Source organism: Phaenicophaeus curvirostris, chromosome Z (genome assembly GCF_032191515.1).
Source record: "Phaenicophaeus curvirostris isolate KB17595 chromosome Z, BPBGC_Pcur_1.0, whole genome shotgun sequence".
Lineage (NCBI taxonomy): Eukaryota > Metazoa > Chordata > Aves > Cuculiformes > Cuculidae > Phaenicophaeus > Phaenicophaeus curvirostris.
In genome coordinates this window covers 66,816,589-66,832,262 of record NC_091431.1, presented here as the reverse complement: position 1 = coordinate 66,832,262, position 15,674 = coordinate 66,816,589, and the positions used below count along the sequence as shown (strand labels likewise).

Here is a 15,674-nt window from a genome sequence, read left to right as displayed (position 1 = left end):
GGGCTGAGGGCGGGGGGTGATGGCGGCGTCCCGGCCAACCCCCCCCGGGGTTAGAAAAGGGCTGGAATCCCCGACAGAAGGATATGGAATTCTTAGAACGGGTGTCGGAGGTGATGCGAGGGCTGGAGCGCCTCTGCTCTGAGGACAGGCTGAGAGAGCTGGGGCTGTATCAGAAACGGCGTGACCAGCAGGTCCAGGGAGGTTATCCTCCCTCTGTACTCGGCACTGGTGAGAGCGCTCCTCGAATCCTGTGTTCAGTTCTGGGCCCCTCACCACAAGAAGGATGTTGAGGCTCTGGAACGAGTCCAGAGAAGAGCAATGAAGCTGGGGAAGGGGCTGGAGAACAGGCCTTATGAGGAGCGGCTGAGAGAGCTGGGGCTGTTTAGCCTGGAGAAGAGGAGGCTGAGGGGAGACCTCATTGCTCTCTACAACTACCTGAAAGGACGTTGTAGAGAGGAGGGTGTTGGCCTCTTCTCCCAAGTGACAGGGGACAGGACAAGAGGGAATGGCCTCAAGCTCCACTAGGGGAGGTTTAGGCTAGACGTGAGGGAAAAATTCTTTACAGAAAGGGTGATTGGGCACTGGAACAGGCTGCCCAGGGAGGTGGTTGATTCACCTTCCCTGGAGGTGTTTAAGGCACGGGTGGATGAGGTGCTGAGGGATATGGTTTAGTGTTTGATGGGAACGGTTGGACTCGATGATCCAGTGGGTCTCTTCCAACCTGGTTATTCTGTGATTCTGTGATTCTGTTCAGGCTGGAGACGAGAAGGCTCTGGGGAGACCTTAGAGCAGCTTCCAGTGCCTGAAGGGGCTACAGGAAAGCTGGGGAGGGACTCTCTGCAAGGGCGTGGAGTGATAGAATGAGGGATAGTGGCTCTAAATTGGAAGGGGGAAGATTTAGATTAGACTTTAGGAAGAAACTCTTTGCAGAGGGTGGTGAGGCACTGCACAGGTTGCCCAGGGAAGCCGTGGATTTCCCCTCCCTGGAGGTGTTCGAGGCCAGGCTGGATGGGGCCCTGAGCAGCCTGGTCTGGTGGGAGGTGTCCCTGCCCGAGGCAAGGGGTGGAACTGGATGGGCTTTGAGGTTTCTTCCAACCCAAACTATTCTACGATCATCAATCATACCTATCCACTACTAAACTGCATTCCCGAGAACAGACAGTGTCTCACCCAGCAAGATGGTTTGGGACCCTCCCAAGCACAGCAGTTCCGGCTCAGGACCACCACTGCACCAGGAGAAACTCAAGCCTACAGCCAGAGCAGAGGAGGCACAGCTCACATCCCTCTCCCAAGGGAGAAGAGCCACCACAGGGTCCACCTCAGAGGCATCTGGAAGGGAAAAGCCACTGGGAGAACACCCTGGCCCTCTGAAGCCAGATTCCTTTGGAAACTGACAGCTAGCATGTAGGGGAAAAAAGAGCAGGAAGCACATTTGCTGCAGGCTGGAGGGGCCGGAAGGGATTTACCTGCCCTTGGAAGCCACTGGCAAACTCCTGCAGCTTGCCATGAGGCCTCTACCATTCACTGCCTAGAGAAAAACATGCGGGAAGGGCGAGCCTGCACCGTGGCTGCATCCAGGGAAGGAAGAGACGACTCGGGCAGTGTTCCAGGGCTTTTACTGTAGACCGTAGTAGAGCACAAAGGGATTTTTAAATACATCACAAACCAAAATGTATTCGGGTGAAGTGCAAGATTTGCAAACAGTGGCAAATTAAGGAGTAGTGTGGCTTCGATGCAGGACAGTGGAGCTCAGCTGTGGAGCCAGGGAGCCCCAGGAGCTGCGATGTCACTTGTTGCATGCTCACACCAAGTGGGAAGATGCTGAGATAACCAGGTGCAAGCTGTGCTGCAGCCTCTCCAGAGCAACCCAAGGCCAGCAGAGTCTCTGGGGTTTTCCACACTCCTGGCTCTGCCATCACTCTGCTGCAGGTTTCCCTCCCTTGGCTGCTTCCAGCCGCGTCAGTATTTCATTCCACTGAACAAACTGCTTGGAGAGAAGCAGAGTCTGGATATAACTGTTAAGGAAAGAGATGTGGAAACTGCTGGGAAGACATCAAGGTCAGAGCACCCCGACAACACTGTTCCTCTCCTAAACAGGGATTTTAAGGGGCCAGGGACACCAGGCTGTAGAAAGCCTGCAGGGACTCAAACCATCCGGGTGTGGAGCCATTCTGCAACACCAAACACAGAGGGAAGCCAAGGAACTGCTTTTGAACACTGTGTAGCACCATGTTTCAAGGGGATGTCTACAGAAAAGAGCAAAGCTTCCCTACCCTATTGTTTTAGGATGAGTGTCAGCGCTGGGATCCTACCTGGCCAGCATTAGCCTTGGCTTAGGCAGGTCGCAGGGACCCGTCACCGGACAGAGGTGCCGACATCCAGCCAGCTCCCTTGTGCCCAGCCGTGCTGTGAGCACAGGAGCTCTGGCTCGCAGGTGGCACACTGTCCTTCCCATCTCAGCTGCTCCCGAGAGGAATATGACAGGGACACAAGCATCACCATGTCAGAAAGGGCTGCAGGCATTAAACTCAGGGGTTATATGAGCAAAGGCAGCCCAGGGGACAGGCAGGCAGGCAGTTCGGCCATGCCAGGCCCAAGAATCAAAGGATACCATCTTGTTGTAGTCTTCCAGGAGTGTCTTGACATTGTCAGTGAGATCCTTACGCTGTTCCTGCAGAGAGGAGCCACAATGTGTGAGCGACCAATCAGCTGAAATACATCTGTCCTCCTAGTCCCTGACAGGACGCGGGGAATCTCATCCAAGGCCAGGACTGGGACTAGTGCTTTTGCCCTGGCCACTCACAGCAGTTCGAAGTGTTCCCACAGCCACGAGAGAGGGGACAAACACCTATGCCCACAAAACACCAAAGCCCCTGGGCTTGCACTGCTGCCCACCTCTCCTCAGTCAGCATCCAGGCTTTGTTTGCCACTGAGTGGAAACTCACAGCGAAATGCTGAAAGGTGACATTAGGTGTTGCCCAGGCTGCAGAAGCACTCAGACCAGGAAGGAAAGGGTGAACTGACAAGGTGACGGCATTCACAGCCTTTCAGAGACTGGGACACACAGGGAGTGCCATACTTTACCTCAGTGTCCCAGTGAAAGGGGGAATGCCAGCTGGGCAAACCCGCAGCACCTCATTAAGTCTCACTCAAACCTCTGCTTTGAGAAGGGTTACAGAAGGGAGAGTGCTTTTCCAACTCAGACCCAGCTGTCAGAATTCATGGATATGTCCACCCTAGAGTGCTTAAAGTTCTTTAAGACTACAGTGTGAATATCCTGGGATTGACCCGCTGAAAGTGAGCAATTCAAGAAACTGCGAGTACAGGGGAGCCAGTACAGCCTCTGGCAAATGGTTCCTCCTCCCTGCTAGTCAAGACTGTCAAGGACATTCACGCTACCTGCTGCTGTATGTGGATCTGAGAGAGTCGCTGTAGTTTGGCTGCATGATCAGGAACCGCTGGAAATACAAACGACAAACCCATTCTTTTTGTTACACATCACATTCCCAAAATAAGCACTATTCCTTCTGCATGAGCACATTGCAGCAGAACTCAATGCATGCACCAGGTGCCACAAAAACACCTTTCCCACCATAAGAACCCCCTGGCTGCCAGGGGACGGAATACCAAGTTTACTTACTAACTGGAACAAGTTAAGGGATGCCAGCACTGAGAACTCCATCAGAGTAAACTACCTGGATAAGCACTAGGGCACACAGCTAAAAAGGCATCTCCGCTTGTGCCAGGAGCAGAGATCCGTCCAAGATGTTCTGGATGGAAAAGAGCTCATAGGCAGGAACATCCTGCTGAGCTCCACCCTCCCTGCCAAACTGCTGTTTCTAACCTGCTTCACGACTATTCCATCACCTCCTTGACCTCACATGAGAGGTCAGAGCAGCAGAGATGCTTTGTCTGTACATACTTTACTCACATCAGGCTGTGTGCTCAGCCATCCTCGCCTCTAGACTGAGGCTCAAGAAATAGAAGGAAAACAGGATAGGCAGCAGCTTGTGAGGTGGCTTCCACAGCCCAAACTTGCAGAAGAACAAACGCACCTTGGATGCTCGCGCTGTCCAGGACAGGCTGGAGGTTCTTCACCTGCTCCAGAAGGGCTGCTTGGGTTGGAATAACCTGCTCCTCTGGTGGAGTGAGACAAGAAGCAACTTCAGTAAATACAAGACACTGCTTTGGCTTCTCACAAACATTGGCGAGTTAACTTTTCCAGCTGATCCAGCCATACCAAAAGGGGCTTGTTTGTGATGTTACTTAGACATTTGTGTCACTCACCCCTGGATTCTGGCTCACACCAACTTAAGGCAGGAAAATTGCCACGAAGTTTCATTTGCAGACTATACCAAACAAGGCTGAATTATGTTCTTTGGGGCACAAGAGGACAAGGCTAGAAGGTGGTTAAAGTACAAGCAAAGGTCCTCCACTTTTGTCATAGCCTAGGGCATATTGGAAGTGAGGTGAGGAAAACTGTCCTGGCTCCAGTTTTAATTTTCAAGCTTTTAATAATCCAGGGTTAAACTGATCCATACTAAAAAGATAAGAATTGATAAAACCACTGCATGGATGTGCACATGGGAGAACTAGGGTGACAGACATCCTTGTAGAAACCATCTCTCTTGACAGCTGTAACAAGGGTGCCATAGCAGATCTTTACAACTGAAGAGAAGAAACCCACCCTCATCCAGCTAAGGTTAAAAAAAAAACTTTGGCAGTGCTGAACCCACCTCTCATCTCAGGTTGTTTCATACTGTACCTGCTAAGATGAACTGCAGCTTCATGGCATCTGGGACAGCCATCCTATCAATGTACTGAGGGTCCAGATATTTTATTACATCCTCAACTAGAGAGAAAAAGAGATTTGGAGACAAACAACAGGAGAGATGTTATCGCCTTTGAACTGTAATTCCCCTCCGGGCTTTACATCAGGTTATTTTATAAACACAGACAATTTAGGGTCATTTTTGTTCACATTCATTGATTTCTATGGCACCTGAAAATACACAACTTTGGAGCAGTCTGACCAAGAACTGACAAATCAAATCCAACCTGGCCTTGAACACCTCCAGGGATGGAGTGTCCATGACTTCTCTGGGCAACCTGTGTCAGTGACTCACCACCCTGACAGGAAAACATTTATTCGTAACACCTAACCTAAATCTCTCCTCTTTCAGCTTAAAATCGCTACCCCTCATCCTGTCCCTATACTCCCTGAGAAAGAGCCTATGCAGCCTGCTCCTCCTGCCATACCAAGCAGCCAAACTTGGCCAAGAGGCAGCTCTGCAGGACAAAGCACCAGTCCAGTGCCCATTCCCGATATCCCCCAGTTCGAAGGTGGCTCCCCAGACCTGTCCAGCAGTGGCTTTATGTGATCCTTCTTGCTTCCAACACACAAACAAGGGAGAGCTGCTCCGGTGCACTTAAGAAGTCCAAGCATGCAAGAACCTCATCCAGGTTAGATGATGCTTTGAACAACCTGATCAAGTGGGAGGTGTCCATGCCCATGGCAGGGGGGTAGAATTGGATGGGCTTTAAGCTCCCTTCCAGCCCAAGCCATTCTATGAATTCATTTCTGGAGCTCCAACATGCTTCAACCACCCTCACAGGCTGCATTCCAGGGGGAGCAAATCACTGCACTAGTCCAGGCAGACATCAAGCAAATAACAGGTTGCAGTGGCCCATTCCCCATTCTCAATGGCTGATGGAAGAGTCATTAGCAGAAAAAGACTTCAGTCGCTTCTTTCTCTGCGCAATATTTAAAACAAGAGCCCAAAATGAAAAGCGCTCACATGGGGAGGTGGGGGAAGGGATGTTTGTTTAGAGGAGTGAAATGCCACAGAGGGTGTTTTGAGCTTCCCCAGCCCCTCCTGATTCCTCCCCCTGAGGCTGCTCACTTTTCTTGTACAGGATTTTGATCCTTTCTCTCTTCCCGGCAATGTTGTTCAGTGCCATCTGCACCTTCACCAGCTCGTCAGCCACCTGCAGGGGGGGCAGAGGAGGGGGACAGGTCTGTCAGATCCTACTGGGCCTAGTTACCCCAAACTCCACCAGAACCGTGCACCTCAGACCTGAGCACCCCAGACTCCAAGCAATCCAGACCTGGGCGCCCCAGACTCCGCCACACCCCAGATCCAGAGACCCCAAGCCTCACCAGGCTGGGCAACCCAGACCCTGCCAGACCTGAGAACCCCAGACCATGATGGGCCCAGGCACCCAGACCTGGGTGCCCAAACCTAGGCATCCCAGACCCTGCCAGACCCAGGCACCCCAGATTCCGCCGCACCCAGACATCCCAAACCCTGTCAAGCCCGGCCACCCTAGACCCAGGCACCTCAAACCTGACCAGGTATGAGCACCTCAGACATAGGCACACTAGACCTAGGTGCCCCAGACTCCACTGAATCCTCACATCCCAAACCCTGTAAGGCCCAGGCACCCCAGCCCCAAGCATCCCAAGCCTTGCCATGTCTGAGCACCCCAGCCCCAGGCTCCCCAAAGCTTGCTGTGCCCCAGACCCCACCAAACCCAGGCACCCCAAACCCAGGCACCCCAGACCCCATTGAACCCTAAACCCCAACAAACCTGGGCACCCCAGACCCAGGTGTCCCAGACTCCACCAGAGCTGGGCACCCCAGACCCAGGCACTCCAAATTCCGCCAGACCTGGGCACCCCAGACCCTGTCAAACCCAGGCACCAGACACCCGGGCACCCCAAATCCTTCCAGACCTGGTCACCCCAGAGCCTGCTGAACCCAGATATCCCAGACATGGGCACCCCAGACACGGGCACCCTAAACCCTGCCAGACCTCGGCACCCCAGACCCAGGCACCCCAAATCCCGCCAGACCTGGGCACTCCAGACGCCCCACACCCCACCAGACCAGGGCGCCCCAGACCTCATGGAGCCCTGGCATCCTAAATCCCACCAGACCCCGGCATCCCCCACCCCGTCAAACCCCGTCCCCACAGGCCGCGCCAGGCTCGGGCCTGGCTGCAGGGCGCGGCAGGGCGGGGCGGGGCCGGTCCGGTGCCCGCGGGGTTTCGGGGCCGCCCTCGGCCCCCGCCGCACCTTGCGAGCCCCATCGGCCCCGCCGCCGCCGCCGAGGCGCCGCTCCAGCTCCTCGAGGCGCCATCCCAGCCTCTGCAGCTCCGCCGCCATCTTTGCCCACCGCCCCGGAAGCGCCGCGCGCCGCTTCCGGTTCCCCCCTCCCCGCGCGCCCCGTTGCCGTGGCGCCGCCGTTGCCATGGAGACGAGGGTGGCCTGGGGACCACGGCGGCGCGGGGCTGGAGTCGGGATTGAAGGATGGAGACGGGAGGAGGGGGGTGGGGTGTGCGGGAGGTGCGAAGCCGCGCTGCGAGGCGGGGAGAGGGGTGGCTGCGGTCGATGTTGATTTGCACTGCAGAGAGGGACTTAGCGCGGTCGATAGAGGCTCCGTCCCGGCGCGGTCCTACGGGAAAGAGGCGCTTGGAGATACGAAAAATAAATAGATGCAGCGATCCATAGGCCGTTGTGGATTCAGGGCCTTAGAAGTACATGCAGCTGCCGCGGGCCCTCCCTCAGGGCCCTGCCTGCCCGCCTTCACCTTTCTCCCATCGACTCCAGTGGTGATGTGGGCCAAAAAGGGAGATGTGGATGAAAGTGGCGGCCAAACCCAGTCCTGCCGCTGCTGGCAGCTGGCACTCACAGTTACAAGGGGGTCTCAAAGGGGTGACATCACAGAATTGTTTGGTTTGGAAGGGACCTTAAAGCCCATCCATTCCAATCCCCCTGCCATGGGCACGGACACCTCCCACTGGATCAGGTTGCTCAGAGCCCCATCCAGCCTGGCCTTGAACCCCTCCTTCTCTGGGCAACCTGTGCCAGTGCCTCACCACCTTCACAGGAAAACATTTCTTCCTGAGATCTCATCTAAATCTCCCCTCTTTGAGCTTTAGACTATTCACCCTTGTCCTGTCCCTGCATTCCCTGACAAAGAGCCCCTCCCCAGCTTTTCTAGAGCCCCTTTCAGTACTGGAAGGTCACTGGAAGGTCTCTCCAGAGCCTTCTTTTCTCCAGGCTGGACAACCCCAACTATCTCAGCCAGTTCTCATAGCAGAGGTGCTCCAGCCCTCTGATCATCTTCGCGGCCTCCTCTGGGCTCACAGATCCATGTCCTTCCTGTGCTGAGGACTCCAGAACTGAATACAGTACTCCAGATGGGGTCTCACAAGAATCACCTCCCTTGCCCTGCTGGTCACACTTCTTTTTCCTGCAGCCCAGAAAATGGTTGGCTTTCTGGGCTGCAAGTGCACGCTGCTGGCTCATGTTGGGCTTCTCACCCACCAGCACCCCCAAGTCAGGAGATGAATTCAGGGTAGCAGCATCCACCACACAGAGAAGTCCAAGGACTTTCCAGACTGCAAAGGGAAAAGTTCAGGAGTCTCCAAAGCACCTTGTGATCTTCCCTGCACCCACATAGCCTCGGCAGAGCCAGAGCTGCTCCTGGCTGAAGGGTGGTCCCTATCCCTCTTGGGTGTCCAACATGGGGATGGGTGTTGGACTGGTGAGTCCCAGGCACCAGAGAGCCCCTAGTCACAATCCCAGCCAGGCTTTTAGGTGAAAACATCTACTAATAGTGAGCACTTCATTGGCATGGCTGGCAATGCAGGCTGTGCACCTTTAGGGATCCTCCCAGTGACCTTTGCTGAAATCAAAGCCCACTGTGCCCTGAAAAATCTTTGGCCTTACAGGTGTGTTCCTGCAGGGCATTCTATGGGGCTGCCAGGCTGCAGGAGGGAGCTGTGGGGTGGCCCAGGGTCCCAGCAACCCCTGTGCCCGCCCCCCCCTCAAATCTCCCTGGACAATCTGTGCAGAGCCCACAGGCAGGAGAGCAGGTTGAGGCCCTCTGTGCTCTGCCTTTTTTTCACATGGATCGATAGCTGGGCTATAGAAGAGACATCTTCAGAGGGGAAGAGCTGTGCTTTGTTCCACAAAGGCGACAATTAGGAATGGCTTCATTAGCAGAAATCAGGCTGCAGCAGGGGCTGGGAGCTGTGCAAGCACATTGCTGGTCTGTGTTTAGAGAGCACTGGGGCTGCCAGGGATTGTGCCCAGCGTGATGGGAAATGTCCACAAACACACAAATCCCTATGCTAAGGGGTCACAGATAACTCAGTCCCATTCTTTGCCCTCCTCAAGTGAGAAATTCAGGCAGTCCTGAGGTCCCTAGGACTCAGGTCCCTAGGTGGGGCTTTGGGATGGGAGGACATCCAGCCTTGAGGGCCCCATCCAGCCCGTGAGCCTTGGAGTGAGGATGAAGGCACAGCACTGGCTGCCTACAGTCCAGCACAGAGTCCGGCAAATCTGGTTCCCCTGCTGTCCCCATCCTTGGCTGCTTGGGGCTGAGAGGGAGGCTTTGACCCCACCCCCATCCCTGGAGCCCAAGGTGACACACTGATACCACAGCCACCTCCCCCCAGCCTGGCACTGAGGCTGGATCCAGCGCTTCTCCTGCTAGACTGGATCGCCCCTGCATCCTCCATCTCCTCCTTTCCGCTCAATTACAGTCCCTGCGGGATGCGGGAAGTGGCTTCGATCATGGCTGGTTACTCAGGTGACAGCAGCTGTGTCCCTGAGCCCCCCAGGGAGCGTGGCAACACACATCACCCCCTGAGCTGCCTAACGAGCTGGGATGCATGCTCCCTCCTGGCTCCCTGGAGCCCTGGCGCTCGATGAGCTGTGGTCAGCACTGCCCGGCAGTGACAGGGAACACGAGACCCCAGTAAAGGCTGCGTTGATCCCACTCTGCTTGGCTGGTTCTGCCAGGGCTTGCAGGAGTTCTGTGCTGGGGCTTGGCTGGCTCGCATCCTGGCACCCCCACCCCTGAGGGGACACCCCTGAGGGGACACCCCCGGGACATCTTGCAGCCTGGGGCACACACAGACACACTCAACACACAGAGGGAAATGCACTGCATCCTGGCGTGCTTGCACACACACACATGTGCACACACACACAGAAACCCACTGCATCACGGTGTGCACACACATGCATGCATGCACCCACACACAGAGGGAACTTCAGTGCATCCTGATGCACGTACAAGCGCACATGCATCCACAGACACACACATATGCACACGCACACACGTGTACAGGAAACCCAGCTGCAGGGTGCACACACAGCCTAGCACACACTCATGCACACATGAACACACACACCACCCCCACCCCCTAATCCCCTGCTCAGCCTCTTGCCACTCCTGCTTTCACCAACACCCTCCCCCTCATACCTACCTACATGGGCCCTCTGGCAGACCCAGATCCTCTGCAGACTTAGGGTCCTCTGCAGGGGTCCAGTGCCACTCCTCCTGTCCCAAACATACCCATCCGTGTCTTCCCCCATGTCCTCAACACATCCCTCGTGTCTCCCGGTGTCTCTCTCTGTGTGCCCAACATCCCCTCCATCACCCCACATCCCCAACACATCCTCCTGTGTCTCTCACCATGTCTTCAACATATCCCCCCCATCCCTCCATGTCCCCAACATCTTCCTCAGGTCTCTCCCCGTGTTACCAACATATCCCTCCATGTTCCCAAGAGATTCCCCTCTGTCCCTAACATGTCCCCTCATCAGTCCTGTGTTCCCAACATGTCATAGAATCATAGAATCATAGAATAACCAGGTTGGAAGAGACCCACTGGATCATCGAGTCCAACCATTCCTATCAAACACTAAACGATGCCCCTTAGCACCTCGTCCACCCATGCCTTAAACACCTCCAGGGAAGGTGACTCAACCACCTCCCTCGGCAACCTGTTCCAGTGCCCTATGACCCTTTCCATGAAGAATTTTTTCCTAATGTCCAGTCTAAACCTCCCCTGGCGGAGCTTGATGCCATTCCCTCTTGTCCTGTCCCCTGTCACTTGGGAGAAGAGGCCAGCACCCTCCTCTCCACAATGTCCTTTCAGGTAGTTATAGAGAGCAATGAGGTCTCCCCTCAGCCTCCTCTTCTCCAGGCTAAACAACCCCAGCTCCCTCAGCCACTCCTCATAAGACTTGTTCTCCAGCCTCTTCACCAGCTTTGTTGCTCTTCTCTGGACTCGCTCCAGAGCCTCAGCATCCTTCTTGTGGTGAGGGGCCCAGAACTGAACACAGGATTCGAATAGGGGGAACATGTGCTGGGGAACATGTGCCCATGTTCCCCCTATGTGTCCCACATGTCCTTCCCCATGTTGCCAACATGCGCCCCCATGTCCTTTCATGTCACACTTGTCCCCAACATGTTCCCCTCTGTTTCCCCCGATGTCTCCAACATGACCCCATGTTCTCCTGTGTCCATGTTCCCAACGTCTTCCACCATGTCTCACCTGTGTCCCCAACATGTCCCCCGAAGTCTCTCTCTGTGTCTCCAATGCATCCCTGTGTCCCTCCATGCGCCCAACCTCTTCCCCCACGTCTCTGTGTCTCTCTCCACAACCCCAACATGTCCTCTCGTGTCTGCAACATATCCCCCCTGCATCCCCGCAACGTCCTTAACAGGGACAGACGGGGTCCAGAGAGGTTATTCTCCCTCTGTACTCGGCACTGGTGAGACTGCACCTCGAATCCTGTGTTCAGTTCTGGGCCCCTCACCACAAGAAGGATGTTGAGGCTCTGGAGCGAGTCCAGAGAAGAGCAACAAAGCTGGTGAAGGGGCTGGAGAACGAGTATTATGAGGGGCTGCTGAGAGAGCTGGGGTTGTTTAGCCTGGAGAAGAGAAAGCTAAGGGGAGACCTTATTGCTCTCTACAACTACCTGAAAGGAAGTTGTGGAGAGGAGGGAGCTGGCCTCTTCTCCCAGGTGACAGGGGACAGGACAAGAGGGAATGGCCTCAAGCTCCACCAGGGGAGGTTTACGCTGAACATTAGGAAAAAATATTTCACAGAAAGGGTCATTGGGCACTGGAACAGGCTGCCCAGGGAGGTGGTTGAGTCACCTTCCCTGGAGGTGTTTAAGGGACGGGTGGATGAGGTGCTGAAGGGCATGGTTTAGTGATTGATAGGAACGGTTGGACTCGATGATCTGGTGGGTCTTTCTCAACTTGGTGATTCTATGATTCTATGTCCTTAACTCTGCCTGTTTCTTTCCTTTTCTCCTTTGTCTCTTCCTATGTCCCCAACATGTCCCCTGTCTCCACAACATATCCACCTGCACCCACCCATGCCTCCTCCCGTGTCCCCAACATATCCTCCACTTGCCTCCCGCTATGCCCCCAACGTGTCCCTCCAGTGTCCCCAACGTGTCCCTCCGTGTCCCCCATGTGTCCCAGCCCCGAGTCCAGCAGCAGCGCCGCTCAGCACCCTGGACAGCACCTGAGCCGCCCAGCCGGGCTGGGTGGTCCGGGGGGTCCCTGGGGGAGGATAGGGGGGTCCCCAGGGGCTTGGGGGTGTCCCTGGAGGCATGGACTGTCCCTGGGGGAGTGGGGTGTTTCCTAGGGTCTGGGAGTGTTCCCAGGGGCTTAGGGGTGTCCCTGGAGGCATGGGGTGTCTCCAGGGGTGTAGTGGTGCCCCCGGAGGGATGGAATGTCTCCAGGGGGTAGGAGAGCCCCCAGGGTGGAGGTGTCCCCCCTCTGAAGTGGGAGACTCTGGCTTCACGGGTGTTAGGGTGGGGCTGTCCTCATGGCTGCTGTTGCCAGGAGTGTTGGTCCCCATAGAAGCCTCTTCAAATGTATGGGTGGCTGCGTGTGTCAGCAAGTCGTAGAATCATAGAAATATAGCAAGTCCTGAGTCGGAAGGGTGTGCACATTGCTGAGTTTCTCCATGGGAGCACAACTAATCTGTGAGTATGTGTGATGAATTTGCTGGCTCCAGTTTTCCCATGTGCATCCATACACACACCCGTGAGCACCCATGCATATGTTTGTGTCTCCCAGGTCCGGCTGAGTCACCCACACCCTCTGTGGGTGCTGCCTAAGTGCCAGACTGGCCCAACACTGCTTGCATCTCACCTGCTGCAACATCAGCAGGCCCATAACCATGCCCCTTCCCTGCCACGGGGCAGCCTAATGAGGTCCCTACTCCAGGAGGCAACCTGGTGCTGGAGGCAAAGGTGAAGTGGGATGTGAAAGCTCAGGCACTATAGCTGTTACCCCAGGGTGTCAAGGGCTGTGGGTGTGTCCTGCAACCCCAATCTGTCCCCAGACTGAGCACCAGAGCTTTGCATGTGGCACTACATCATGCATACTACCCTCAACACCTGTTTCGTTCAGCAGGTCATTTCATTTAATAGATACACAGAGTGGCACAGCCGAGGTGGGAGTGCCAGTGGGAGCCCGGTGGTTCCGAGCCCTGGCACCCCATGCTGAGGTAGAGGTGAGCATTGCTCCACGCTCACCTGCTTTGGCACTCAGGGGTGCAAGCGGGTGGGGAAGGTGCCCGCTTAGCCCCAGCGAGGTAGTTAGGAGTGCACGGCACGGTGCCCTCCATCTCCCCACTTCCCCACGTTGGGGACCTCGGCATCTCGGAAGTCTTTGGTAGTGGGGGGCACTGCTGGGCCCCCACCAACAAGCACCTCCCAGTGCACAAGCCCTACCCCAATATTAAGCCCCATCCCCATCCCCATCTCTATCCCCATTAGATTCACCCCCACCTAACAAGCCCACACAATACACTCCCACCAGTCCCACCAGTATCCCCAATATCTGCCCCCCAGGACAACCTCCTTGAGTTGAGGACCTGAGGGGTTGAGGTGCCACCACCCTGGGGCTGCCAGGGGACACCCAGAACCCTGGGGGTGTCCCAGGGCGGAGGCACCAAGCCAAAGCAGTGTGGGAGGGCTGTGTCCAGGGGTCTGCTGTGGGTAGGGGGTGCCGTGTATCGGGGATGCATGGCATAGGGGCTGCAGGGTGTAGGGAATCCAGTGTTCACACTGAGGGTGTGCTCAGGTGATGTAATGTGGGCACCGAGGGTGTGCATAGGGGATGCAGGGTGTGCCCTGTGGGGTGTGTATAGGGGATGTGGTGTGTATTGGATGCAGTGGATGCGGGGAGTGTGCATAGAGATGTGTATAGGAAAGACAATATGCAAGAGAAACAGGGTGTGCATTGAGTGTGGCTGTGTGGAGGGTGCAGTGCGTGCACTGAGGTGTGTACAGGGACTACAGAGCGTGCACTGAGGTGGGTATAAGGTCTACAGTGTGTGCATTGAGATGGATATGGGGTCCACAGTGTGTGCACTGAGATGGATACAGGGTCCACAGTGTGTGCATTGAGGTATGCGTAGGGGCTGCAGTGTGTGGGGCTGCAGTGTGTGGGTCCTGGGGGTGCCCCAGGCAGGCAGGAGCTGTACGGTGGTTGAGCTGGGTGCAGCGCCTGGGAAGGACGGTGCATGTGTCAGAGGGCACGTGTGGGGAAGGGGTCACACACACTTGAGTAAGGGACAGAAGGGTCCACATTGGTACCCACAGCCTTGCACGGACACAGCTCAGTATTGCAGCAAGAGGTACCTTCAGGTCCTCCATCCCACCTTGGTGGCCCAGATGGGTCCCACAGCTCATCTTCCCAGGCCCTGGGGACCCTAAACTGCTTTTGGGGTGGGGGGGCATCTCCCCTATGGTGAGGTGCTGCTGGGAGTGTGGCTGTGCGAGGGGGCTGGGAGCAGTGGATTTGGGGTGTGCACGGGGTTCAGACGGCTCTGGGTGCTCCCTCCACCAGGTGCTGAGGGAATCGTGGGCCGGCGGGCAAACAGGACGCCTAGGGAGCAAGAGTAAGGAGGTTAGGGTTGGGGGCTCTGGTTGCCTGAACCCCAGCACCCAGGCCAGGGAGTATGAGACCAACACCCCTTGGGGCTCCAGACCCCTCGTCCATCACCCTCAGAGCATCCCCTGGCCCCTCCAAACCACCCACATGAGGCAGCCCCTCGGGTGGCCCTGGACCCTTTGGCTGGCCATCCTGTGTGCTGATTAACATTTCCAGCTCAAATATTTAGCCATCAGTTCTAATTGGGGGTGTCTCGGTGGGGCAGCCAGGGAGCTAAGGACATGAGGTGAACTGCTTAGCCCGGTACATGCACATTGGCACCATGAAGAAGCTTCTGCTCCAGAAAAGCACTTTATCATCTACCCCTGCACTCAGCTCCATGCTCTGCAACCAGGCAACCCATACATCCAGAGACCCTCTGGGCACACCAACATCAGGGTGAGCACAAATCCAAGCCCTGCCTGCAGGATGACCCCAGGTGCCTTTTTGCACTTCTCAGCCCAAGTCCATTTGTCTGTCTGTCCATCTAGCCATCTGTCCATCCATCACTTTGGGCCTTCATTGCTAGTCCCTGCTGGGGACAAATTTCCATCCTCACTGACCCCTCCTTCTCCTGCCCCCTCTCCCCAGGCCCTGCCACTTCATTACAATGGATTTTATAGTAAAGACATCAGATTGAAGGAAGGACTTGCTGGCCAGGCAGTGGCTATAAGTTATTGGATTTCCCGGCCGCAATTACACAGGCCAAGCGGCCCTTCTATTTACCTGTGTAGACAACTCCATTTATTTCTATTGACATGTTGATACTGCTAATGCCGTTGGTGGACAGGTTCAATGCGGTCTCCTGTCTGTCATCTGGGGAAAGGAAATACCAATATGAGCATTAAGAGAAACAGAAACAAGAACCTACCCAAGAGAGAGAAGCGGGGGTCCGGTCTCTCTGGGCAT

General features: G+C 55.7%; 2 protein-coding genes across 3 annotated transcripts in view; both read right to left on the bottom strand.

Moving 5' to 3' along the window:
- Positions 1 to 1,599: 1,599 nt before the first annotated feature.
- On the bottom strand, positions 1,600 to 7,200 carry DCTN3 (dynactin subunit 3). Its single transcript, XM_069880955.1, has 7 exons — positions 7,079 to 7,200; positions 5,904 to 5,988; positions 4,766 to 4,852; positions 4,056 to 4,139; positions 3,400 to 3,458; positions 2,612 to 2,671; positions 1,600 to 2,005 (listed from the first exon to the last, which is right to left on the bottom strand). Exons 1-7 carry the CDS (start codon positions 7,166 to 7,168, stop codon positions 1,916 to 1,918), a joined length of 555 nt encoding a protein of 184 aa, XP_069737056.1. The 5' UTR covers positions 7,169 to 7,200; the 3' UTR covers positions 1,600 to 1,915.
- The window catches only part of ARID3C (AT-rich interaction domain 3C), a 29,303-nt gene continuing 17,452 nt past the window's right edge, over positions 3,824 to 15,674 (bottom strand). Inside the window, exons 6-8 of one of the 2 annotated variants that reach the window (XM_069880942.1) lie at positions 15,492 to 15,581; positions 14,551 to 14,720; positions 3,824 to 3,833 (exon numbers count right to left, since the gene is read on the bottom strand). In XM_069880942.1, coding sequence (XP_069737043.1) covers positions 14,578 to 14,720; positions 15,492 to 15,581 — 233 coding nt within the window. In that variant the 3' untranslated portion in view covers positions 3,824 to 3,833; positions 14,551 to 14,577. Of the gene's footprint in view, positions 3,834 to 14,304; positions 14,721 to 15,491; positions 15,582 to 15,674 lie in introns of those variants that run through there. The other variant, XM_069880941.1, reaches the window with a different exon arrangement.